The sequence below is a fragment of the Alligator mississippiensis genome, chromosome 4 (assembly GCF_030867095.1).
Source record: "Alligator mississippiensis isolate rAllMis1 chromosome 4, rAllMis1, whole genome shotgun sequence".
Lineage (NCBI taxonomy): Eukaryota > Metazoa > Chordata > Crocodylia > Alligatoridae > Alligator > Alligator mississippiensis.
In genome coordinates, this window is record NC_081827.1 from 77,205,373 (window position 1) to 77,232,467 (window position 27,095).

General features: G+C 43.1%; 1 protein-coding gene across 18 annotated transcripts in view; it reads left to right on the forward strand.

The window, feature by feature from the left end:
• The window catches only part of SYT1 (synaptotagmin 1), a 672,911-nt gene extending 649,395 nt beyond the window's left edge, over positions 1 to 23,516 (forward strand). For all 18 annotated transcript variants that reach the window (XM_059726116.1, XM_059726117.1, XM_019493983.2 and 15 more), the window contains 2 exons: positions 10,680 to 10,813; positions 20,496 to 23,516. In XM_059726116.1, coding sequence (XP_059582099.1) covers positions 10,680 to 10,813; positions 20,496 to 20,702 — 341 coding nt within the window. In that variant the 3' untranslated portion in view covers positions 20,703 to 23,516. The remainder of the gene's footprint in view (positions 1 to 10,679; positions 10,814 to 20,495) is intronic.
• Positions 23,517 to 27,095: the final 3,579 nt, after the last annotated feature.

The window sequence follows — 27,095 nt, forward strand, 5'->3', positions numbered from 1 at the left end:
CAACAGTTTCGGTAGGAGAGACAGCAAGCAACCCATCTCTAGCTGCCTTATAGTCTAGATGTTAGGACACTCTTCTGGGTTGTAACAGATGTTTGTTCAAGCCCATCAGTCAGATTACAATTGCAATACAGAAAATATATAGATTTGTGTTTTGCTCCGTCATTTCCACTCTCCCTTGCTTAATGTCATGTCTACCACACCTTGTTTATTACCTATGTGCCATTTATGTATATACCACAAAATATATGCTATTCTTTTTTATTGTTACCCATTGCCTAAAACTGCAGGACTTCTCTCTTTTTCTACCAAAAGATAGGAGGACATAGGAGTTTTTAAATGAATACTGTACTCCATTCACCCCTGCCCATTCAACTGCATTAAAGATTCAGCAACATCAACCCTGTCCTTTTGAACTGAGGAAGCTGGTGTCCTGGCTGATATAGTGCAGAGCGGATTACTGCTTTGTAGCTGGCATTTTCAGTGTAATCACATTTACAGAGTACTTGGTTCAGCTGCCTTACTTTCCCACCAGAGTCTTCAGTTTTGGCTCAGGATAAAAACATAAGGTGTCTTTTGCTGCTGGGTTCAACCCAAAATTACTGTGCTTTGTAAAACAGTTGGTTTTGCTTATGAGTAGCTAGGTTGAAATGGGCTGCGTGTATGCAGGGGAGACAGATCAACTGCCCTTTCTTTGGCAGTAAACTTTTATCTCAAGCTCATAAACCCTAATTTGTGCTGTTTTTAAATAAGTGTTTTTTTTCTTCCAGTTTTATGCTATTCTCCCCGTCTGGAGTTGTAACAGTTGTGGTTACATTCTAGTTGGAGAGTGCAATAGATACTTGCAGACTCATCTGGTGTCTGAATAGCCCTTAGGCCAATATGAACAATTCTGCTTCTACTGTCTGTTTTACATGTTTAGCAATCCCAGTCTGCAATCCTCTGAAGGGTAAATCATTGGCACTCTGTCAGTTGTATAATGCTTCCTTCTCCTCGGTGTTCCCTTATTTACTGGATTCAGCATTTTAATAACAACCGTATATTTGTTTAATTGCACAACAGTAACAAGGTATTATTTTTAAACCTTGCTTTTGCTCCGTTTCCCATTTTAACTTTCTACATTGCACGAAGACTACTGTTAATAAGCACCAATCCCCATTCCCTGTGGTATTAACAAGCCCTGGCCTTTGAAAAAAATTGCTATTTCTATAAGAAAAGAACTTACAATTTCAGTTAGAGGAGCTTAGTCCAAGAAATACAAAGAAACAGTAGTCATGCAAAGAATGTGCAAAGATAGATGCAGCTGGTCAGAGGACTGTGAAGCTGTGTGACATTCTTTCAGGAGGGGTAGAGCACAGCTAAGTACGGGCTGGGCTAGTCTTGGGCCCGACTGCTGCTGGCTCCCAAAGGCCTGATCTCTTTTTTTATTCTATCCATGGCTCTTATGCTACGGCGTAGCATGAAGCTAGCTTTCATGAATTCTCCTGTGCAGGATCATGAGTGTGCTGCTTAAACTTGCTTAAAAGTTACTTTTCATTGCTGGTGTGAGGCCTGTCAAGAAATTCTTTTGAGAATCAGAGACCTGCTTCTGGCACTCTTAGATCCTACATCTCCCCAGCAAATCTCCAGTCTCCTCTCCCCAGGCCCACCTAGCAAATTTCTGCTTCAACTTAAAATCTGACTCATACCTAGGGTGACTATACATCCCGACATGACAAGGGCACTCCCAGATTCCTTAGGCTGGTTTCAGCTGGCCAGAGCTTGGCCGGGAGGCAGAGCAGCATGGTGCACTGGGCAGGTGGGTAGGCAAGGCACTGCTTTTGCTGTTGGGGAAGATGGACGTATGGTCACCCTATCTAGGAGGCCATATCCAAAGTCCCTATATTCCTTGCTCCCACACAGGGGCAGCAGTGCAAGCCTACCCAACCGCCTGCCTGTGCATCATGTCACCCCACCGGACTCTGGCCCAGGACTTTTGACCAACCTGCCAGGACTGGCTTATGAAATCCAGGACTGTCCCAGGCAAACCTGGACATATGGTCACACTACTCAGATCTCCCTTAAGTGAGTTATATCATACTTGGAACTATGGAAATTATCATGAAATCCCACAGAAATGTTAATGGCAGCTGAGAAAAAAGCATTAAGTAGCAAATAAACGTCAAGGAAGCAACTATTTCATTTTCAAACAAATACTGCAGTGAGAGTGAGATAGAAATTATTGTATACCAAGAAAACTGTTTCTAATGAGAATGTTTTTTCAGTGTTTTCCATGAGTCATCAGCTGCTCTTTAAAGATAAGGCACCATCTCTAAGTCACTCATTGTGGAGGAAGGTAGAAGGCACAACATGACAATGAGCATAAACCATAACTTGTAGACCATCTAAAAGGCCGTGCAGCATTTGTACTGATTCTTAGTAATTATACCTGATATTGCTGCTTCCCCAGGTAGTTCAAATTATCTTCCTCTGGCTTTCCTTCCAATTCCAAGGCTTTCCATCTCTAAAGAATATTGGTTTAGACAACCCATGCATGATATCCCTCCAAACTCATTAGAGGTTATTTCTGAGGCCTTAATTATTTGCTCCCTCCTACCACACACACACAGATGGAAAAAGTTAAATTATCTGTGGCTTGAAAGCCACAGGCATCACGCTGAATCATCTCCTCCAGTGGGGGAAGAATTTCTAGGCACGTAGAGTAAGGATGTCCTGAAATGTGGGGGGAAATCCAGCAGATGTGATAAAGACAAGTGAAGGGTTTGTCCTCTTCTGCTCCTTCTCCAGGAGCCAGGCTGACCCTACAATGAAACATCTGCTGGCTGCCATTTTCTTCCACTAGCAGAAGGAAGTACAGTAATGGTGTTAATATTAACCCTTGGTCCAATTGATGTAGAAAATCCAAAGGGCTGCTGTGTCATTCAGCAGTTCCTCTATGCTGGCTAGATGTGGAAGAACCACACCAGATTCATGGTAAAATGGTGTAGAATTGAGTCCATCACCCTGCCCCAGCTATTGGGACTCTGGAGTGGCACACCTCCTCCTCCGCCTATCTCTTGTGCAGCAGCAGGAAGAGAGAGTAGTTTGGGCCCTATCCTCACTAAGGTTCACCCTTAAAATCACCTCTCTGATAAAAGAGCAACTCCAGCTTTAATTTTTCTTATCTACTAGATGAATTTGGGAGCTCTTTTCAACAGTCTGTTCAAAATGGGAACTGGCTTGAACATTTTGCATTCCGCCAGGCAGTCGTGGGGCAACTTTGAATGACTTTCTTTCCAAAAGTGGATGTGCTAAATAGCATGCCGATACCCTGACATTTTCTAATAAAAATACAGTTAGTGGTGATTCCAGCCTATATTATTTTCTCTATTTTATTTGCAGCTCCTTTCTTAATACATTACTATCTCATGTGAAACTTATGAAACTGCATTTATTGCTAGTTTATTCTTGCTCTGTCTTCTCTATTAATCATTATAGATTTACTCTAGACTTACTAGGGGTTTTGTCTGATCTCACCAACCAGGACTGGCAGATTTTTTTTTTCTTTGAACAGTGATATATCCCCACAGCCTTATGAAAACAGTCAGTCTTAGAATCAATTTGCAGGGGGGGTTTTCAAATTTGTCAACTTTCTATCTGAAGGTTTTTCTCACTTTGATTAGCACACCATAGAACAGAGGCCTTACAAATATTTATCAAAGATCAAACCCCCATCTTTATGCTTGCGTTCAGAATAAACCTTTGTAGTAATACCATTCCAACTTAGCTGTTTTGTTGACATTGCTGTGCTGTAAAGAGTTTGCTCTATCCAACTGGAAATTCATGTGCACTAATTGCTGCCCTATCAAAGGCAAAAAATGATTTTTCATTAACTATTCATCACTTATAATTAATTTTCATTTTAAAATCCACTGACAAACAGTGGCTCTCCAGCTCTCCTTTGTTTGTCAGAATATTTTCTTTCCACCTTGTTATGCTCCACAGATTCTTCTGCTTAAATTTTAGATATTGCTTTAGCCTTGCTTTGTGTACATTTTTTAAAACAGGCTACATACACATGGGCCACAAAGTGGCAATGATCAGGGTATTGGTATGAATTGAATTTTTGCTTTGGTATCTCAGTAGCCAGTTTCTAAAATACTGAAGTGCTCACCACCAATTTTGTACAACTGCAACTTGCATTTCAGGTGAGACTCAGATAATTTGGTCTCCTTTAAATAATGTACTGACATCCTCCCTCTAAACTTCAATAAAACAAAAGATGTCAGTTTATTACACCAACGCTTTAAAAGCTGTCTTATTAGCCTTCCTTGAGATGTATTTGTAAAACCAACAATGTGCAATTCAAGCTCTGATTTTTATAGCTTTTTTGCCTCCATGCATAGAATGCTAACGTTGGAGCAAATAAAGTAGCAGCAACAAGCATTTAATCCCACACTGCAATTAAAATGAAGTTACGGGACAAAGTGCTATGAAGCATAGCTTGTTCTAGTCCCCTTCGAACCTGTGGGCTTCTCTAGCTACAATACTCCCTCTTCTATACCAGCAAATGGGAATCTACAAACACACAACACCCCTCAATGGGGTGGTCTTTACTTGCAATCAGGAAATCAACAGTATTCACCCAAAGTGATTCAAAATACAACAGTTCATACCCAGATGGTGGGTACATTTGGGGTGGCATTCTGTTCCCTTCTTGGACATCTAAACACCCAGATCTGCTCATCTACATGGCACTTCCCTGCAGGTAGGAATTCTTTTCCTAAACACATGATCCTACAACTGCAGGTGCATGCAGACTAGGCACGTGTAGCAGGCTAAACACTGGCAGCATATGTAGCTGGGCCATGTATGCAGTGCGTACCCCTAATTGGTACAAAGTGGCTTTGGAGACCTGAAAATGTTTTTGACCAAAGCCTGTGACTAATGGGTATTAGTCTTAACAATGTAAGGGAGAGAGAGAATGCATCTATCTTTTGTCCCCAGTAGCTAGGTACTCACCTAGGAAGGAAAAGGTGAGTTCAAGCTAGAATGCAGGGCTCTTTCCCATCCAAGCCAGCAGCCACACACACCTCTGGTTTATGCTTTTCCTCTAGGCCCCACACTTACTTACTTCTTGTAGCTGCTAAGGGGGCCACCTTCAAAATGATCATCAGAGAATAGCTTTGGTAATGACTGACTTGTGGTGCAGTCATTAAAATATTGGCTAAATTGCTAGAAAGTCAGAGAAATCCAGATTCAACCACCATCTGTTCATGAGGAGGTCTAGAAGCTTAGTCTATCTTCACTGCAAAATCCAGTACATTGAGGTTTTATATATTAATTGCCATGTGCTTTACTAGCAATAACCCATCATATAAAAATAGTTCTTAAGCTTAAATGTGTGTGTGTCTTTCTTTGCTACTAGTAAAAATTCGTAATTCTGTATAAAAGAGATGAAGAACACATGAACAAAGTAATAATGAAACTTTAATTAGTACCATATACTTAAATTCTAGTAGCACAATATATTAAAAAAGTATTTAGTTTGCTAAGGTGAATGGCAGCTGCAGGTTATGGGATGGTTGACATCATCATGACAGTTTAAAGACCACAACCTGCCAGAGTTATAATACACTCTAAATTGAGTCACTCTAGTTTGTAGCTCTGTATTCAGTATTCTTAAGCTGTGAACTGCTTCTTTCTAATTAGCATTGTAAATATGGAAAGCCTTTTAATGCTTTCTTTATAAATTAGAAAAAATTATTATGATTTCACATAGCTAGCTGACATTTAATTTGTTCTTTTCTAATAATAAATGGCACATGCAGCACGATTGGTTGTTTAATGTTCCATTATATTCAGCATACCAATTTCTGAAGTGTACTTAACTGTGATGGCTGCCAGGGTAGGCTTGTGTCTACGAACAAGTACCACTTGTCTCTCTACTGCATTGGTTGACTTTCAGATTGAGCCTGCTGACCCTAGAGAGGCTTTCTTGTGAGTAGGAAAACAAGATGATGCAAGATAATAAAGAAGCTGGCATCAAAAGAAAAAAAATAATTACCTAAATCTAACTACTTTATCTGATATGGGGTCTTCGTACCTTCCATGCACCATGACCCATATCAGTGTGAAACTAGAAAGAAAATCAGTTTGAAAAAGAAAGTAGCATCAGTCCCAAAATGTTTAAAAGCATCAGGATAATAGATGAAGAGTAGATACTTAATGCTAATATTATTTTTAAAAGTGGTTTAGTTGCAGTGCAGCTTGTTTCTACACATAACAGCATATCCACACTGTCATCAATGTGATTGCCATAAAATTCCTTCATGAATCGAACAATCAATCCTGTATGTATGTCATTTACTCACAGACTAAGTACAGTAGAATTCAGCATTAATTTCTACAGGTCAGGGGTTTTCCCATTGGTAGTTACTTAATCCATGGTATAACACCATCTTAATTTACTTCCATGATTTTCTTCATATACCAATAACTTTTTTAATACCTAAAGAAGAATGCAATGCATTCAAAAGCTTGTCTAAGTCCAGCCCAACTATGCAGTTAGCCCAACAAAATCACCCACAAAAATCTTTGCATATTTCCTGGACCATCCTGCCTACAACATCACTCCTACACAATCAATTTGTTAACACTCTATTTTCAAACTATTTATCAAATATTATCCACATTAAAAAGATATTTTCTTATCTCAAATTGAATTTCAACAAAGTCTCAACAAAAGTAATGGTTTAGACTAGTGAGGGCCAGCCTTTTTGGCAGGTGTGCCACAAATTAGCCCTACACCCTCCCTGAGTACCACTCTGATCCCCTTCCCTTGCTTAATTGGCTGTTGTTTTCAGTTTGCTGCCCAATCTATTGCTTTGCTTTCTGCTCCCTGTCCTACCTGCCACCAGTGGTGACTTAAAGTTTATTGGGGCTTTGGGCAAACAGAAATTTGGAGGCCCCCTCGTGCCTGCAGGAGCTGGACTCCAGCAGGGAGAGCGGCCCCTCTCCCTCCTGGTGCTGCCACAGCCAAGGGCAGAGCAGGCCTCCATGCTCCACGGGAGAGGTTGAGTGGGCCCAGCTGGGCTGGGGGTGAGATGGCATATGCCTGCCTCTCCTCCTTGCTCCCCACCACGGCCAAAGCAAAGCTGAGTGGGGTGACAGTAGATGCAGGCTGCCCTCTGTGGTCTTGGGCTCTCTGCTCTGCTGCGTTGCCCCAGGGGTCCCACACAGTCCACATGCCCCCTGCCTGCCTAGCAGAGGGAGGCACAACTCACCACCCCCACCTCCCCTGGGGGTGCGCACAGTGACAGGGATCAGTTGCCCTCCCCCCCGCATTCCCTGGATGAGCCACCTGTAGCTCCATCCTGCTCCCCACCCTGGCCCCAGGTCCCCCAGCCCCTACCCCCACCCCACTGGATTGCTGCCAGCCTGCAAGGAGAAACCTGTCATTTCCCAAGGAAACCCAGGCACCCAGGGGGCTCCCGATTGGCAGGGGCTCCTGGATCCAGGCCTCACTGGCCCATACATTAATCTTCCTATGCTTGCCACTATGTTGCCTGTCCCCTTCTCCGTCTGCTACATGCCACACACACAGACTGCCCGTGCTACTTGTGGCATGCATGCTGCTTACATGGCATGCATACTACTTGTGGCATGCATGGCTGACCCTGGTTTAGACCATTTCTTTTCATGTTTTGATTCAACTTGGCTGATCTACAGAATCCTCTGCTTTGCACTTCAGAATTCTAGTAGCATGGGTGCCAGACCCAGTTTGCGAGATGCAGAGGAAAACAGTACTTCTGCTGAGGAAACAAAAATGGTAGTATTTAAAGTTCTTCCCACCATAGTTCCTAATTCCTACATTATGAACCCAAAAGACATTCTTGGGATCTAATCTGACTTCTTGTAAAGCACAGATCATTTATGTTCCCTGATTTTGGTCTGGTTTGAACTAGAGCCCAACAACTGGTCTTCATTCAGAAATTGCCAGTAATAGAGAATCAATGACCACCTTTGGTAAGATGGTTCCAGTGGTTAAGTATTCTCAGTGCTAAAAAGACTCAGAACCTCAAATTCTATCCTGAATTTGTCTAGCTTCAATTTACAGCCCCTGAATCTTGTTGTGCATTTCCTATATTGAAGAGCCCATTATCAGAGACTGAGATCACGCTCTTAAACTTCTCTGGGTTCAGCTATACATACTGAGTTCCTAGAGCCTTTCACTATAAGTGCCTTGTAGCAGGAAGCAATTATTCCCAGGTATTTCAAGCATAGATTCTATTGGACACTCTTTAAAAAATCACGTGCTCATAGTAAGCATAAGGAAATTTAACTTCAAATGTTCACTTGTTCCCCACATCCAGCACTCAGACGGGAGGGATGAAGCACCTCTCTTTGATATAAATAATGTAAAAGAACCTGCATGCAAAATATGCCAAGAGTGACTTCCAGCTGACAGGAGTTTTGCACAGATCCTGCTGGCTTGCCAGAGGGGAGGTTTCTTTGAGCGTACATCACACAACTGCTGCTCAAAGACCTGCAAGTTCCTGTTCATGTTTTGACCAGAGTATTGTATAGCAATGGTTCTCAAACTTTTTAGACTCAAAGCACCCCTTGGGAAAATGTCATCCCTTAGCTTTCACTTATTTTTTGATTACAGAAAAAAGAGCAGTTCTTCTGTGGCAAAGAACTCAGACCACAACATGTCAAAATGCTTCTGACACTATAGATTCCTATTTGAAAGCTCTAGATTTATTTTGTGAATCATGCGTAGGTACTTTTACATCATAACAGTGCTAACATTGCACAGCACCTTTAAGAGTCTCACCCCTGTGCTGTGGCACCTGGTTGAGAATCACTGAGATACAAGATAATGAAAGGAAGGAAACTGATTCTTCCCACACCAGGTTATCACTGTGAATGAGAGCATGATGATGCAATTTAATGAAATTATTCCTGATTTATGCTGGTCTGAAAAGATTGCACCCAGCAAATCCATTGTCGGAATCAGATCAAGATTCTAATCAAGAATTAGAAGTTCGCTCCTATACTTAGAGGCAAAATTCCTATTGATATCCCTGAGAGGGATCCTTCAGTGTAGCAACATCAGTGGGTGTTTGCCTTGCATAAGGAATGTGATTAGAGAGATACTGAATCTCTTCAGTCTTCTTAGGTAAGACCACCAGCAGTCCTACAGATGAGAATGCAGCAGTGCAGTAATGTCTATTCATACCTTACATTGGTACTGAGACCAGTAATCCCCATTACTATTTCTATGCAGCTGTAAAAGAAAAAGTACTCCTCTTTTTTTTGTATAATCTGGCTCTACGCCAGGTTGGCTGCTCCTAAAGACTTGCAAGCCCAGCAGTAGTAGCGCAAGCAAGAGGAAGAACACCCTCTCTATAGGAAAGCATCATGTTACAGAATGGGACACTCCCTCCTCAGATCATCAGAGCTGTTCCTAACAGAGCTTAGAGACCCCAGGCAGAGAAAGGGACCTCGAGATCCTGTACAGAAGAAATTACACCAGTAAGTATGTCTCTATGGGCGCATCTATACATGCAGTTAATGCACACAAGTAAACTCCAGAGTTTTTTGCTCCCGTGTGTACCATTTGAATATGTGCCTGCGAGCAAAAATCTCAAGAGCATATTGCTCCAGAGTTTTTTCGTGCACAGCACATGGAGCCTGGTCAGAGCAGTCCAGGCTGGCAGAGGACCTGCGGAGGGACTGGCTGGGGCACAAGGGTCCTTCAACATGGGGGCTGCCTGAGGGTGCTTCAGCACCAGGAGTCTGAAGCACCCTCATGCTGCAGCCAGCCCTCCACAGCACGTGCAGCCCTGGGGGCTCGGCCTTCCAGTCCAGCGCTATTCAGACAGACAGGGCTCCATATGCAGTGGGGAGGGCTGGCTGAGGCACAAGGGTGCTTCAGCATGGGGGCTGCCTGTCAGCTAGCTCCACACTGAAGCACTCTTGTGCCTCAGCCAGCCACTCTGTAGGAGGTAGAGCAACAGGGAGCAGCCCTGGACTGGTTGCTCCCCCCGGCTCCACCTGCTGCAGAGTGGCTGGCTGGGGAATGAGGGTGCTCCAGCATGGGGGCTGCCTCTAGGCTAGCCCTGCACTGAAGTGCCCAATGCCCCAGCCAGCCAGGGCAGCAACTACACATGCACTGCTGCACATGAAAAAACTCTGCAGCAAGGTAGTACTTGTATTTTACAAGACTACGTTGCTGCAGAGTTTATTAATGTCATGCTTCCTAATAGGAGCACACGTGTGGACCCCAAGATGTTTACTGTGCAGTTAATTATTCAACTACATAGTAAACATCTCATGTAGACATGCCCTGTGTATAGATTAACATGTCATGGAGCAGAATAAGGTTAGAATTTATCCCCGCAACCCTAGAATTAACTGTATGTGGATATAACAGTTACTGATCTGTACCGTATTCCTTTAAAATTAATCCACCACTTGGTACAGTTCATATTCCTATAGGAATAACAGTAACTGATCACATTTCAGCCTCTGCAAATATAGACTTTATAAAAATAAAGGTTCTTTTAAAACTGTTTGCTTTGAACATGCACAGCTTCTTCATCAAATCTTCAAATCTGGAATTAAATGCTGTGCAGTAGACCCTGCACTAATCCAGACATCAATTCTTACCTTGACTTTTCATTGTGATTATGCAGATCCCTATGTGAAAATCCATCTGATGCAGAATGGTAAGAGGCTGAAGAAGAAGAAGACAACAATTAAGAAGAACACTCTGAATCCCTACTACAATGAGTCTTTCAGCTTTGAAGTACCATTCGAACAAATCCAGGTAATGTCAATATTGTTTTGTCTGTTTTATGAATTCCATTTTCAGCCCTCATAAATATTTAACAGGGACCTTGTTAATTATCAAGTATGCATGCCTTCATTAGCACCTATGTGCCAGCCCTGCACTATAGTGGATGAGTGTGACTGCTTCAAGAGGGAAATGATAAAATGCACAGTGCCTATGAAGTGTTGATTCATCAGTGTAAAAAGGATAACTGACATTTTATGTTAAGCAGCAGTGGATTCTGGAAAAAAAAACCCAACAGGATGATAGTGATAAGAGAAGAAATGACTGCTAAAACTTTTAGAGATAAAAGGACTTGTGATTTTATCACTTTTCTCCCCCACTATTTATAATGTGCCTTATCATCTTCATTATAAATGGATGGAACTGTGATGTGTAATTATAGAACTATTCTGCATCATCCATTTTAACACTTAAAAACTTTTCAGAAGTGCCTAATTCCCACTTTCAAATATTCTACAGCACCTAAGGATAGATCCACCAAAGGACTCTACCATTATAAGACATAGGATGTGTCTACATGAGACACTTCACTGCACATTAGCATAGTTTACTGCACAGTAAGCAGGTGCATCTACACGTGCACACACTGCGCAGTAAACCTCTCTAATTGTGAGTAAATTTGCTACCTGCAAATGCAGGTAGAAAATGTACTTGTGATTAGTTACTGTGCAGTAGCACTTATGTAGACAACTGACCAGAAGCAAATCTGCTCCCAGTCAGCTGGCCACCAGTGAGTGGAAGATTGTTCCCTGCCCCTGGGAGTTGCTTGCTGTGGGGTGAACTCTGCCACCAGAGCCCAGGCAGGGACTATGTCCTCCTGCCCTGGCAGCAAGCTGCTCCAAGCCTCCCTGCTCCAAAATCATGATCACGGTAGAGGGCTGAGAGATCCTTACCTCCTAGTCCCTGCTTCGCCATCGCAATCAGGGAGCAGGCAGCTGGGAGATCCAGCAATCACGGAGCAGGGGCTGAGAACTGTCCTGGTCAGAGGCAGGTCCCAGTCCTGTGCTCTCATCAAGTGATTGAGGCACGGGGCTTGAAAAGAGCTGCAGAGTTGGGGCAGGTCCTAGGTCCCTGCCCTGAATCCATCAGTGGGGAAGCTAGTAGTGAACTAGATGCTAGCTTCCCCACCAGTGGATCAGGGAAGGGGGCTGGGACCTGCCCCTCCCCTACAGCTCTTTCCAAGTCCTCTGCCCCTGACTGGGGAGCTGGGGCCAGGATCTCCCTGCTTCCAGGGCATGGGGACAAGCAGGGAAAGCTAAGGTAGGAGATGCGAGTTCAAATCCTCATGAGCAGAGAAGGAATTTGAACCTTTATTATATCTTGGAAGGAGGGGATCTTGGAATCCCTCTATTCCAGCCTTATTTCATAAAACCGATCTCATTCTAGGAGGGGGTGAATTTATGGCTATGAATCTTAAGTGGAGAAAATTGCCACAGTCTTTGCAAGAGAGAGGCAAGAGACTTATGTGTCTGGCTTAGACTGCGTACTGTGTGTTGGATGTCATATATTCCATTCATAGCCACTGATATCTATATGGGCAGGCCCAGATTCAACTCCATTTTAATGAGTGAGTAACAGTGAGGCCATTTACATAGTATTAGATTCTGTCGCCCCCAACTTGTTCTTCTGAGCACGCTAAGAATGGATCTACTCCAGTCGCATGCCTCTGCATTCTTATTCTGACAGAGAAGGTGCATAAACCTGAACCCATGATGAAAGAGGAGAAGAGTTCTCCCATCTTTTACCCCAACAGAAGACTTGTTCAGGAAAAGGGAAACTACATGGAAGGAAAGTTCTAGGGCTCCTCAGCAAGAGGGGATTTAAATCCATATCTGCTTCTTAAGAAAGTGCCTCAACCACCCTTCACTAGGGGTGTGCGAAGCAGGCCCTATTTGATTCAGATTCAGATTTGGTGCGAATCAGGGACAGTGAGTTGATTCATTGATTCAGATCACTTCCCCTGATTCGATTTGGCTGAATCTGAAGATTCGATGCTGATTCGGAGAATCAGTGATTCAGAAACAGACACAGATTTAAATGTTTTTTCTACATACCTCAAGGTACCAGTGTGGCTTGTGAGCACTGCGATGCTGGGGTGGATGGAGCATCCCACAGGAGTGGGGGGCCAGGCCCTCCACGTGCTTGGTGACGAACCCAGAAGTGGACCTGGAGTACTTCTGGTCCACTTCCGGGTCCACTGGGGAGCACGCCGGGGGGGCCCCCCACACCTCCCTGGCTCAGCAATTGGCCAGGAGGCACCAGTCACTGAACCAGGGAGGCATGGGGCGGGGGATGGGGCCCAGTGCGCTCTGCAGCAGACCCAGAAGTGGACGGGAAGTGCTTCTGGTCTACTCCCTGCTCTGCTGCTTAGTGTGCTGGGGAGCCTCCTGCGCTTCTGTGGGATACCCTGTGCCCCAGCATTGCAGTATTCACAAGCTGCCTGCTACCTAGATGTATGTAGAAAAAACATTTAAAGCTGTGTCTATGTCCAAATCACTGAATCTTTCCGAATCTCTCTGAATCAATTCGGCGGTTCTGATTTGATTTGGAGAGCTTAAAGGGCCCTCTGATTCAATTCAGATTTGGAGATTCGGCCACCAAATCGGGCTGAATCTCCACCGAATCAAATTGGGGACCGAAGCTTTGCACAGCCCTACCCTCCACTCCTTCTGTTGGAGGTGACCCACTAAGCAGTGAAGAGGAAAAGATATGAGAGAGAAAAATGTCAATCAGATGGAGCCTGGATCCGAGACTTAATGAGATGTAGAGCACACTGCAAGGGCAGTGCCTTCCTCTGTTCCTTTCTCCTGCGCCTGAGTGCCACTTTTATCCAAAGACTAGTTCATGCAAAGCAGAAACAACAGTGGGGGCTGAGAACAGGGACTAGAATGCTAGTTCCTTTCCCTTCTACGACCCTGCGTATCACACCGAGCCACAAATTCAGACTCCCTCTAATCTTTTGCTCTGCGTATCTTCCTTTCTTTGTTGCCCAATCTGTTAGCTTATACAGGAATGATTCTCAACCAGGATGTGACAGGATCCTTTTAAAGGTGCAGTTCAGTGTGATGCACTACTTAGCACTGTTAGGTATACAAATATATCTATACAAGATTTTCAAGGTAAATCAAAAGATTTGAAATTGGAATTAATGAGGTAAACAACATTCTAACCTGCTGTGGTCTTTCTGAGTTCTTTTCAACAGAAGAATGGCTCTACTATATTTCCATAGTCCAAAAAAAAGCATGGAAAGCTAAGGACTTGGTGGTGGGGCAGGCGGGGCAGCCATGGGGGGGACTAGGAGAGCAGGCAGGGATCAGGGGGCTGGGACAGTGGGTGGGAGTCAGGGGGCTCATGACAGAGCCCCCCATGTGGCATGGTGTAGTGGGGGGAAGCGGGGATCACCTCCCCCCCACACCTGGTACCACCCAGTGAGTAGGGTCTTTTTTTTAAACAACCAGGAGCTGGTGCTGAATACATGAGATGCTTGCTGCAGGCCCTTTAATTAGAGTGGCTCCCAAGAGCTGCTCTAATTAAATGCCCCCCACCCTTAGAGCACGTGTAGACACCCAGTGAGTTCTTGGTATGCTCAAGAGCAGAGATTTGAGCACCTCAGGCATTTTACTGAGGACATTTTAAGTGCCTTTAAGAGTAGATGGCAACTGAGTAGGAAGTTTGAGGATCTAAAGTTTAGACTTGGGTACCTCAAGGGACATTGGATTCAGAGCATGGTGCTTTTAACTGTTTCAAACTTAGCTTTCTTTGGCTTTGTTACAAAGATTTTATTGCCATTTGCCAAAACAGAGCTTCAATTAAATGTTTAGAATTGGAGACCTAAATCAGAATCAGTATTTTGGATTTTTTTTTTTAAATGAAAGACTAGTTAGAGGTAGCTTATTGTTACAGGCCACTGAAGTACATTCATATATAGAAATCATGTTTAAATATTATTTAAAATTAACATTATGACCATCACTGCAACCTTTGGTATTTCAGGTTTAATAGTCATCTAGATAAACTTCCACTGATGTTTCAAGGAATAGAATAATGGTTGTACCAGATCTATGATCATTAGAGAGCACAGAGAAGAGCAAGAGCATGGAGGCCAGGCAGAGCTGACAAAATGATTAAAAATAGCTCATTAGCAAACCTAATAGGGAACTTGAAAAGGGACAAGACTAAAGTCTTCCAGCAACTTAATAGCTAATACAGATTTTGTTCTAACTCAAATGTGTATTTATGAACCCAATCCATAGCCCTACTGTAGTTTAGCACAGAACTGTGCAGAAGACTGGTGGTTTTGAAGTAACAGATTTTTAAAAATCAGAACCTTAATAGGGATGTGGGACCTGGGAAGGTGTTGGGTTGACACCTCATGCAAGTGAAAGCCTGTATATCCACAGAGGATATACAGCTTCTGAATGCATAACAGACAGGGGGCTGGTTCTATGTGTAGGTTTTATGAATTGTAGGAAAACTTAATTTTGACAGAAAAATATTTTAGTTCAAAGGGTCAGTCGTGGGTGTTCTTTGGGCAGAGATAGATTCAGGTGCACTGTGGCCCTGGGCAAGCACAAAATTGGAGGCCCCCCTGGCAGCTGGGCTGCAGGAGGGGAGAGGGGCCCCTTCCCCTCCTAGTGCTGGCAGGGGAGGCTGGGTGGACACACACACAGACTCACACACGCACACATAGGCAGACACAGACCCACACACGAGCACACACACAGACCCACACTTAACCCCCACAGGACCTCCCCTCTCCCCCTTTTCCTCCCTTGCCACAAACCGCCTACGGTTCAGGCTCACTCCCCGCCTGGCCCCTGTTATACTGACTTGCAAGCAGGTGCTGCCTGGCTGTCCCATGCAGCCAGGCAGATGCAGAGGGCCAGCTGGGCTGGGCTGGGCTGGGCTGGGCTGGGCTGGTCCGGCAGCACCGCACCATGTCTCTGCAGGTGGGCAGCAGCACTGGGAGGGGTGGCTGTGGGGGGGGTGTTAAGATGAATTTGGGGGGCGACAGCCCCCAAGGCCCTCCCAGCACCACCACCCTCAAAGGCACAATGCAGCATGTTGCTCCTGGCCCGGACGGGCCGGCACCACCTGGCCCGCCCCCCTCCCCTAGACATGGTATGGGTCTTTCAGCCCAACCCCAGCCCTGCAGGCCCCTCCTTGCAGCCCCATTGGTGGAGCAGCCCCACTTTCAGATCCCAGGGAAGGAAATGTGAAAGCCGCAGTTTTCACTTTCCTGCTGATGAGGATCCCAGGGCCGGGGCCCCAAATTGGTAGGGGCCCCTGGGCTCATGCCCAGCTGGCCCATTCGTTAATCTGCCTATGTTTTTTGGGGGGGTTTACACAATATTCTGCCATTGTTTAACTACTAAATGATCTGGAAGGAACATTTCCGAGCACGGGAGAGTACTTACATCTCAATGCTCTAGTCTCTCAGTGAAGTTTATTGGTGCTTATTGATGTTACTGGTGTTTACCAACTTCCATAGGCCATTTGCACTGCCAGATGGCTGTGACTTTCAATAACTAGTATTCTGTGCATATTTGACCTAGTGCCCAGAGTTTTCCATTCACTCACTGACCTGAGAGAAAAAATACCACTACTTGCATGACATCCATTATTGACTTATACTAAAATCCCTGCTAAAATGAAAGACTACCTTATTTTTTAATCATCACTAGTATGGTACAAAAATTCTTAAACCAAGATAAAACCAATATACCTATTCTTCAGAACTGGACTTGTACCTTGCCTCTGACACACAAATGTCTGTTTGGGGCTAGCATTAATTATAAAAGCAAATACATTGCAAGCAACAGTTTTCTGTAGTAAAATATCATTTTGGCTTCTAGAAACAGTACCATGAAGGATATAGGTTTATATCAGAATGGGTTTTGGAGGATGTGGGAGAAGGAGTGGGGGAGAAAGAGAGAGAGGGAGAAAAAGTGTGAGTGGGAGAAGGAAAGTCCAAGTTTGACGTGTACTTTTGTCATAAATAATTACGTAAATACTTAAGTGCCTGCAGCTGTCATAGCCTCCTCTGGTTCACTGATTTTTATACTCTCTCAGGGGTAGGGGCAATATAAAGTAAGTATTATGCATCTCAACTTGTAGCCTTTACTTGCAAGTATAATCTCATTTGTGACAATGGAACTATTCCTAAAAGTAAAGGCCGAAAGTTCAGGCCTATTGTTATTAAAAAAAAAAAAATACAAAACACAACAAAAAACCCAACCATAACTGACCCTTCAGATGAAAATATTTTCCTGTCAAAATTAAGTTTTCCAACAATTCATAAAACCTACACATAGAACCAGCCCCCTGTCTATTATGCATTCAGAAGCTGTGTACATTTATTATTGCACGGAATCAGGGAAACAGTCATGCATTCATCTATAAAAATGAATATCTCTGAGGAAAAGTGTTTACAGTTAAGTAAAATCAGCCCAAGGCTGTTTCATTTCAGATGCTATTGAGAAAAAGCACAATTCCACTAGAGGAATTGTTTGTGCTACTCAGACAAAAGCTAAGAACCAGACTGAAAGGGTGAGTGCTTATGTGTACAAACATACACATTCAGGCACAATCGCATATCGCCTCTCAATTTGGCTCTGTCTAAACAAATCTAAGATTGTCTAAACTGATGTAATTCACACTTCCTCCCAACCTGCTCCACATGTAGGTCATATTAGTTGAACTCTCTTGAAACCCTTCTTCACCTGATTAGCAACTTGTAACTGACAGTAACTTCCACAACAACTCTGGAAATGTTCATGGAAGTAACTGGCATCCTGAAGGGTACATGGAGGTCACAGCATGCTGGTGGGCTAAAAGAGAAAGGAGTGCAGGAGGAAAAGTCCACTGGTACATGCAAGTTACAACTCATCATAGACTCACTTTTGAGTTTGTCTCTGAGAGCACATGTACATGGTCATGGGACCCAATCTACAATCACTCAGCTTTCATAGATCAGGTCACCAATGCTAGGAACCGTGCCAGAAATGCGATCTAAGTCAGGATGAGGGAAGGGGTGGGTGGTATGGGAAGAGTTGTCCATCCAGGAGGTGGGGGGGGGGGGCAGGGCCAGAGAACTAAAAATATCCCTATCAGGATGGGAGACTAGGAAAAGCACAGGGCTGAGGTGAGTGACTGAACTTTCCCAGCCCTGGGGATGCATTCCCAACAATTACACACGTTTGGCTAAATTGGGCATCAGTTAGCTCAATCTACATAGTGCACTTCCTTAGATGAACTAAGTAAATTGGATTGGGGCAGCCATTTTTTGCCCAGTCTAAACTCCCTAAACATGTGTACAGTTCAGCACTTAGATCAACTGAACCCTAATTAGGTCAGTCTAAGTTTAATGTCTCCATGTATCCTGAGTTCAAATTGGTGTACCTTATACAGCAGAGGGTAAGAAGGTATTGAGTTTGATCAGTTTAGCTAGGGGCAAACATTCAAAATGCCTGAGCCTGAATTGATTCAATCTTTGCAGGTTAGTCTAACCTAGCTAGGCTGAACTGGTTTGTAACCACACAGACATCCCCTCTGGACTGAGAAAATGCAGGCACGTGCCTGCGGTGGCTTGGGCTAGAAGCTGGGGGGCAGTAGAGCAGCCCTCCCTTCCCTTTCATATTGCTGAGCTGAGGGCAAGGGGGATGGCCAGGCCCTGGCAAAATGCTCTGATTAGGGAGAGGTTCCCCCCACTGCTCCTGACCAGTGAGGGAGCCACCAGGGAGTTGATAACAGAGCATTTACTTATGCATCAGGGAGTTACACAGGGAGTTGTTAGCATTTATTAGCCCATCAAACAAAACAAAAGCCTCTCTCATTAGTTCAAGCTCTTCTTAAACAACTTTTTCCAAGGAAGGAAGGGAGGGACATTACCATCTACCTGTTGATTAGCTCCAAAAAGCCCTAAGCCGACACAGTCCTGTCTGCCTTTGTCCTGTCTCCCACAGCACAGACTGTAGCTAACATGTGGCATGCTAGCTAATGCTGAGATGTGCCTGTGTAAGGCAGAGTAGAGAGGGGAATCCCTGCTTGAGCATGGAGTTGTGGGGGGAGGCAACAAGAGGAAGCCAAGCAGATGCCACTGGACCTGCAGTCTCTACTAGAGCTCCAGCCAGGGAGCAGAGAGGCAGGGCCAGCCCTGCTGGGCTGGAGCAAAGAGCAGAGCCCCACCAAGTGTTTCAAAGCATCTGAGATGCTAGGCAACTCTGGTTTAACTTAAATCAGGAAGGGGTCTGGAACAGACATTGCATAAACTGATTTTACCCAAATCAGTTAAGTCTGATACTACATTCAACCAGGTTTATCTCAAACTGGCTTCAGCCATTTCCAAACTGACTTATGTGCAGTGAACATCTGTTACAGGTTTAAACCAGTTTCTGATCACTTAAACCTGTTTATGTGTAATGACTGCCCCTAGCCTATTAGGTTCACCTCTAAATGTATCTCTCTCCTAGTCTGATCTTTCCACACATTAATCTATTAAAAAATAACTGCCTCAGTTCTCATTTTAATGTAGAATATCAGAACAAAACAATGAGAAATTGTTTCACCCTTTAGCTCAGGACCCTGCCCCAGTAGTTTTCCTGGAACCTGCTGTTGCTCCTGTATTTCATTCTCCTTTTTGAAAGTCATCCTATTGTCACTGAGGGCAACAGAAAAATGCCTTTCTCTGTGGGAATATATTGTGATGGTATTCAAGTCCTAGGTTGTTGCATGCAAAAAACTGGCATTATGCACTGTACTTTATACTACTTTATTTTATAAATATGCTATTTCATATCCAAAGGCCAAAACTAAAGAGCAGAATAGTAGCAATGGTTTGACTCCATGGGTTGATTTCTCTTCTTAAAGGTTGTGCTTCTGCAGTCATATCTACTGTAAAAGCTGATTACCATAATGAAAATCTGCTGAAAGGGTTGGACATGTATCTCATGCAGTAGAAGGAAGGGGCACCAAACAAACCAAAATGCATATCCTTCCCTAACTGTAATATTTCATTGCAAGCTAATGGGAACTGTTCCACCCACCTACCCACAGGATTCCTTCTAGAGCTTTCTAAAGTTTGTATTCTACATATCTTCAAAATTACAGAACTTGAAGAAACCTCTTTTTTTTTCAATCTAAGTGAACTACATTACTGAATATAGTCATGCACAGCCACCTTCCTATGTTGGGGATTCTCACAGAACTAGCAGTGTGGCTGCTATACCGCAGGCTGCCCTGGTGACACTGTAAAAAGAGTATGGCAAGATTTTCTTGTGCCTCATTGATCTCCAGTTCATATTTCAACCCTATGGATTAACTGTATATGTATGTTCTATAGCTAAGACGTGAGCAGCACAGATCACCGTGCATTCTTTCTCCTGAGCTGCATGATGTAGCCCTTAGCGGTAACAAAGCATCTCTTTCTGGGTGGCAACTTCCTTACAAATTAGTGTGGGTATTTTTGCCCATTTGTTCTGGTTGCATTCATAGTAGTTTGCTGCTTATGAATTTTAAGACTTTGGATGCTTATACCAGTGGTGATCTCCTACTTCTTCCTGAACTAGCCTTTTTTCACCCACAAACTCTGAATTCCAGTTGCTCTGTTTCAAGGCTTCTTCTTTCTTGCTCACTGCTCTTTCTTATCTCATTTTAGAAAGTGCAAATTGTTGTGACTGTTTTGGACTATGACAAGATTGGCAAGAATGATGCCATCGGCAAAGTCTTTGTGGGCTACAACAGCACTGGTGCGGAGCTGCGACATTGGTCAGACATGCTGGCCAACCCGAGGCGACCCATTGCACAGTGGCATACCTTACAGCCTGAGGAAGAGGTAGATGCCATGCTTGCAGTCAAGAAGTAAATAAAATTTTAAAAAAAGAAAAGAAAAAGAGAAGAAGCCTTCTGCATTTGCCCACATAGTGCTCTTTAGCCAGTATCTGTAAATACCTCAGTAATATGGGTCCTTTCATTTCCAGCCATGCGTCCCTAACACAGATCAGTGGTACTTACAATCCTGTTTTAATTTGCACAACTTTAAATGTAGAGAGCCCTCTAAACGCTCTTCATCTCACCACTGCCCCCCAGATCTACTCTTCTTTTAAGCAATATGATGTGTAGATAGAGCATGACAGAAATTATTTATTGTATCACACAGTTGTATATATACCAGTACGCTGAGAATTTATTTCTAGTTTGTGTATTTGTATGTTGTAAGCATTTCCTAATTTGTGTATATCTAGATGTTTTTAATAAGATGTTCTATTTTAAATTATGTAAATTGACTGAGATATAGGAGAGCTGATACTATATTATAGGGTAACTATTGTATCGTCTGCATTCCAGAAAAAATTCCAACTTGTAAGGCACTAGTAGTGTTACACTGACATCTTAAAGGACAACTTAAATCTGAGCTTTCAACTGAACCATTAAAATAACAAGATAATGCTTACACGGTACACCTTCAAGGGGTGAATCCAATTTTGTAGACTTCTTTCACAGGCAACTTAGCATGATCTGAGCAGCTCCATGGCTGACCTCAAGGAAACGTAGCCAGAAGCCAGTATATCATTTTTTTTTCTGTATATATTTAAAAAAAAAACAAAACTGAAATGGCTTTACACTGACAGTTGAGGAAGCAGTTCCATGGAAGGTAATTTTACATAACATGCAGAACAACAGCAACACTGGGAAGGTTGTGCTGGGGGTGGGGGGAATTCAGCAGTGGTGAAATGCTGCAACCAACCATTAAAAAAAAAAAAAAGAAAGTAGCTCTCCGTTATCACCTTTATACAAAATTTGCATACTGTGAATTCCACTTGTGATTTCACATTATAATGAGTTTGCACATTAGACTTTGTAACAAAATATTTTATTATACTAACTCAGATTAGAAGGAATGCAGAATATTTTTTAAACACAGCCGTGTGCGTTTATTATACAAAATAGTTTCATGGTGAACAGACAGTATTGTAATCCCATCAAAAGAAAAACAAAATTTAGCCATAGTTCTGAATGCACTTCAAAAGTAAGCCAAAAGAGAACAGCTAGTGACCTTTTATATACTATTTATACTTAATAAGTTTTAATTTGTCCTTTAAAAAAAAGTGAAAAACAAACAAAGAACAAGTTCTAGAAACTGAAGCAACCTCTTATGTATACTAGATGCTCGTTTCAGGAGGAGTTTTTAAATGTTTTCAATGTTATTACGTAGTAAATGGCACTATTATAAAGCTATTAGTCATTCCATAAGAGTCTTGAAAGACTGCTCTGTGTATCACTGTGACTGCCGTGTGTGCTTAGAAACGTAGTTTTCTCAGTGAATAGCAATCAATTTATTCCGTAGTGATATTGTAATAAATACTGCCATTCCCTTCTACTGCACTGCCGAAGGAATGCATAGCACAAGCAGTTCTAGTTACTATGGACCAATGTGGAACTGGAGAGCTATGCACAGGACAAGGATGTTATATAGCCTGGGTTGACCACACAGCATTTTGTCGCGCACTGTGCAATATTCTACATCTACCCCTGCCCCTTTACTGTAAATGGTTGTCTTATGACTAGACAGCATATCATCTCAGCTTATAGCATTCCATCTTGTCATTTCGGGCATTACTTTTTATCTCGGGTCTCATCCTTTGAGGCCCTATTTATTTTACAGACTGTGAATATATCTATAATGCTTTGAAAGCTTAGTTCTTTTCAGCATCACCAAACACCAAAAATATGTGGGGAAAACTGTATCTTTGGAGGCAGGAGTGAGACTATCATTTTGGGTTATAGGTTGTTTGTTTGTTTTTTTTAAAAGGGATACGAGAGAGATTGTAGAAAGCAAGGATGTCACTAAAGGATTCTGTACTGAAGAATAAATTTCCCAACCCCCCTCAACAGTTCAGCTTCTGAGGGATGAAGGATCCTTCAAAACCAGGACTAGCCATGCCCATGATTCTTTTCTTTTTGCATGAAACAAACATGGGAAAGACACAAGTGAGGCATATTACAAGATAAACAGGAGTGTACTTACAGAGCATCAAGCTGGAATATTTTTAATCTTAACCTTATAGGACCAAATCCCACCAAAGAGAGGAATTAGATTGATTGATTTCCAGCCTAAGAACAGATATTCAGCTTCACGGTATGCAACTTTTAAGTTGTTCATTAAGAAATTTGCAGGTTCAAACTGCCAGAACCGATTCATTGTGTTAAGGTATTCTTAATGCATTCTCTTCCTACACTGCCAGACTGAATGTCACCATAGAATTGGTTTATAATGTACTATGATTCTCAGAGACTGAACCTGCTATATGACCAAGATGACATTTTCATCCTCAAAGGAGCCACATGTACCTTTCTGACAAAGCTGTGTAAAGTATTAGAATCTGATGCTGTAGAAAGATCCTAGTTGCCTTTGTGTATATTTACTGCCTGCTTGTGTGTTTCTCTGTGTGGGTTTTCTCTGTATCTTGTAGAAATGTTTGGGGTGTTTTATCCTGCCATATTGCTCGTGGCCCGCGAGCTGACAACTTTAGCTGTATATGACCTTCATTTTTGATGAGGTGGTTTCTATTTTGTTTCACTTTGTGTAGTGAATCCCACGGTAGAGGTTTTCCAATTGTTGTTAAAATAACATACATATTACACCGATATTCAATAAAAATGTTTTATTTCCTGTTGATGTTTCAGTGTTTCTCTTGATTTCATTTACATTTTAAAAGACAACTGCCTCTAAGCACATTTGCACAATCACAGGCGGACTTCACCATGAGAGAAACAGACAAGTAACTGAAAGGTGAACTCTGAACATGCTCAGCCATTGTAAATATGCTGCCCTTACAGTCCAGTAGTTGCAGACACTACCATGCTACAGAAAACTGTTCTCACTGATCAAGGACTAGTTCTTTATTTTTCCCCAAGAAATCAAAGTTCTTGGCATTTGTTAATGGCCAGATTATCATTTAAAATTCTCATCCTTCTCCGGCAAAAGATGTATTAATTTCTAATACAGTGACAACAAGCAAACCCAGCAGCTACCTGCTCAGCCCTTAATCATTTACTTTGTGTTAAGAAAGGTTCATCCATAAATCCCAGTGCATTCAGAACCCTGCAGATGTACTAAGCAGCTTTGTTCTAGCCCAAAACAATGGGGAGAGACACCCAAACAAGCCTGTTTTATCATAAATATAAAACATTGACATATGCATCCACAAAAGAGAGCTATAAAGCCAGGCTTTGCATACGTACATGCAATGAAATAACTGATCTGGGTGTTATCCACTCCTTTGAATCACCTAATTACAGCTTCTTAGTATTACCATCTGACCAGAGCTATGCTTAGTGTCTTTTTAGATTCTGGAGAGAACTTCCAAGGAGTCACTCCTTAGTTGGATTACCTGAAGTTGCTTCTGTTGCTGTCTCTTAGTCATTGTCCCCACCACCCTCACCCTCTGAGCACCCAACTCCAAGCAAGTCAATGCAGTCATATCTCTTAGTGACTCTCCACCATAAAGCAAGCCCTTCACAATAAATAACACACACAATCTGCACCCGTGTATTACCAGAGAGACTGTGAAGCTCTCTTCCCTTCTAGTTGTGCAGTAATCAACCTAATCATCCTGCCTGGAAGTATCCAAAACTTCCCCAAACAGGTAGTAGTTACTAGGGCTGTGCAAAATTTTTGTAGCCAATTTGATTGGGAGGAGATTCAGCCCGATACAGCAGCCAAACCTCTAAATCTGAATCAAATCAGGAGACCAGTTAAAAGGTCTGAATCAAATTGAAAGCCTCCAAATCAATTTGGAAAAGATTCGGTGCTGTTTTGGAGATTTGGCCATAGACTAAACAGGCAGTAGCCCTCACCACACTGGACACAGCTTCCTCCAGCTGGTAAGTCTGTTGTGGTAAGCAGAGTGGGGAGGGAAGGGGTGTTGGGGGGCAGTAAGGGATGGATTGGGGCTGGGGTGGGGACAAGCTGCCTAGCTGCGGCAGGGGGCATGGGACTCAGGGAGGGGGCCAGGGTGGCAGGGATGCAGGCACGGCAGCACTGGGAGTGGGGGCTATGCCATGCTGCTGCTTACCCAGTTGGGGAGGAGGCGCATGGGATGTGGGCATGGCAGCACTATGCCCTGCTGCTGCTTGCCCCCTTCTGCCCGGAGCGAGTCATGCCTGCATCACGCCCCCCACCCCCGCCCCGGCTGGGCAAGTGGCAGCAGGGCATAACCCCCACTCCCAGTGCTGCCTCACCCGCATCCTGTGCCCGCTTCTCCATCCCTCAAGTCCCATGTCCCCCTGCCCCAGCTGGGCAGTTTGTCCCAGCCCAAATCCCTCCCTCACTGTGGGGGCATTGATCTGCCCCCCCCCCCCAAACCCTTCCCTCCCCCTCTGCCCATCACAACAAACTTGCCAGCTGCAGACAGTTGTGTCCAGCATGGTGAGGACTGCTGCCTGTTTAGTCTATTGCCAAATCTCCAAAGCAGCGCTGAATCTTTGGATCAGATTCAGTCGAATCAAATCAGGACAGTGATTTGAATCTCTGAATTGAATCACTGTCCCTCCGAATCGGTTGAATCCGAAGTGAATACTTGCCACTTTGCACAAGCCTAGTAGTTACCAACTTCTGAGAAAGGTGTGCTTTCTCTTCCTCTAATATAAGCTGCTGCAAGGGCAGGAAAAATGACCCAAGATGTGTATTTGTACATAAATAACAAGTCACTTGAATACAGCTTTTTGCTTCGTCCCAGCACGGAGAAAAAAAACATGCTTCAATTATGTGTCCAGTTCCCTTTGCTTATCAGCTATTTTTACCAATCATGAGAATGTCAAAGGCTGTCTTTAGTGTTAATCAAAATCAGTTTCTCGAACACAGATAATCAGTTAAATTTCATCTTTACAACTGACATAAGGAAAAATGCTTCAAGTAATAATACTAAATAAGAAAAGTAGCAAAAATTACCCATTTTATTCAGTTCATTTAACCCCTAATCAACTGTCAAGGAACACATTCTTCCCAACTGACAGCCTCAGTTAGCAAGCTAAAGGATCAACAGCTTTCTATTGCTTTTCACATCACAAGTTACTGAAAGAATGCTAATTGCCTATTATGTATGCAAAATAAGAATAAGGATGTTATATTTTCTGATTACTGTACTAGACAGTTCCCTTATTTACTTAATGTTTTAGCACTGTTTAAAGTTGCTAGATTAGCTTCTTAACCTTAAAACTAAATTCTCAATATAGACATCAAACAAATTACTGAGTTTCCCCTAATTTTGATGTCATCTTAGGCACAATTTTGTTACCCACATATTCCAAAGGTAGAAATTTCCTTTAAAAAAAAAAAAAAGTTCAGTGTGCCAAAATATTTTTGTTCTTACCTTTATGAGCATTAGCCAGATTGCTTTAGGTCACAGGATGAACTAATGATTTGGTCATTGTTTTGGCCTTCGAATAATATAGTGTTAGCCCTTGACAATTTACTAACTTAAGATATATTATTACAGTTACTTTATCTGCAGCATTTGCTTGCACTTACTTAGTATATGGGAAACTTTGAATATTGCACTAGGAAGTCTACTACAGCAATGACAAATTATGGTATTTTGTATTAACTACAGCAATGTTTGCAAAGGTAGGAAGAATCACCAAGTAATCTACTTGAAAGCTTTAACTATATCTGATTAAGAAAAACAAATTTAATAGCCAAACACACACTGGAAGTCAAGCACTTCACTTACATTTTAAGATCTTTGCCTTTTCTCTCTCATGTTTTCCTACGTGGTCTATCACAATGCAAAACAAAGAAAGTTTCATAGTTTCATAGTTGGTAGGGTCAGAAGGGACCTGAGCAGATCATCAAGTCTGACCCCCTGCCATGGGCAGGAAAGAATGCTGGGGTCAAACAACCCCGGCTAGGTGATTATCTAGCCTCCTTTTGAAGACCCCCAGGGTAGGAGTGAGCACCACTTCCCTTGGAAGTTGGTTCCAGATCCTAGCCGCCCTGACTGTGAAGTAGAGCCTCCTGATGTCTAGCCTGAATCTACTCTCAATCAACTTACAGCCATTATTCCTTGTTACTTCCGGTAGTGCTCAGGGGAACAGGGACTCTCCCATTGCCTGCTGGTCCCCCTTGGCAAATTTAAGATGGAGCCTAACTCAACAACAAAAAAATCACAATCTGCTCCTTACTTTGGTAGCCTCCATCATGTACCTTGTAGTTTTCACTTGCTTGTCACTGACTGACACTGCCCCTGACAGAAGG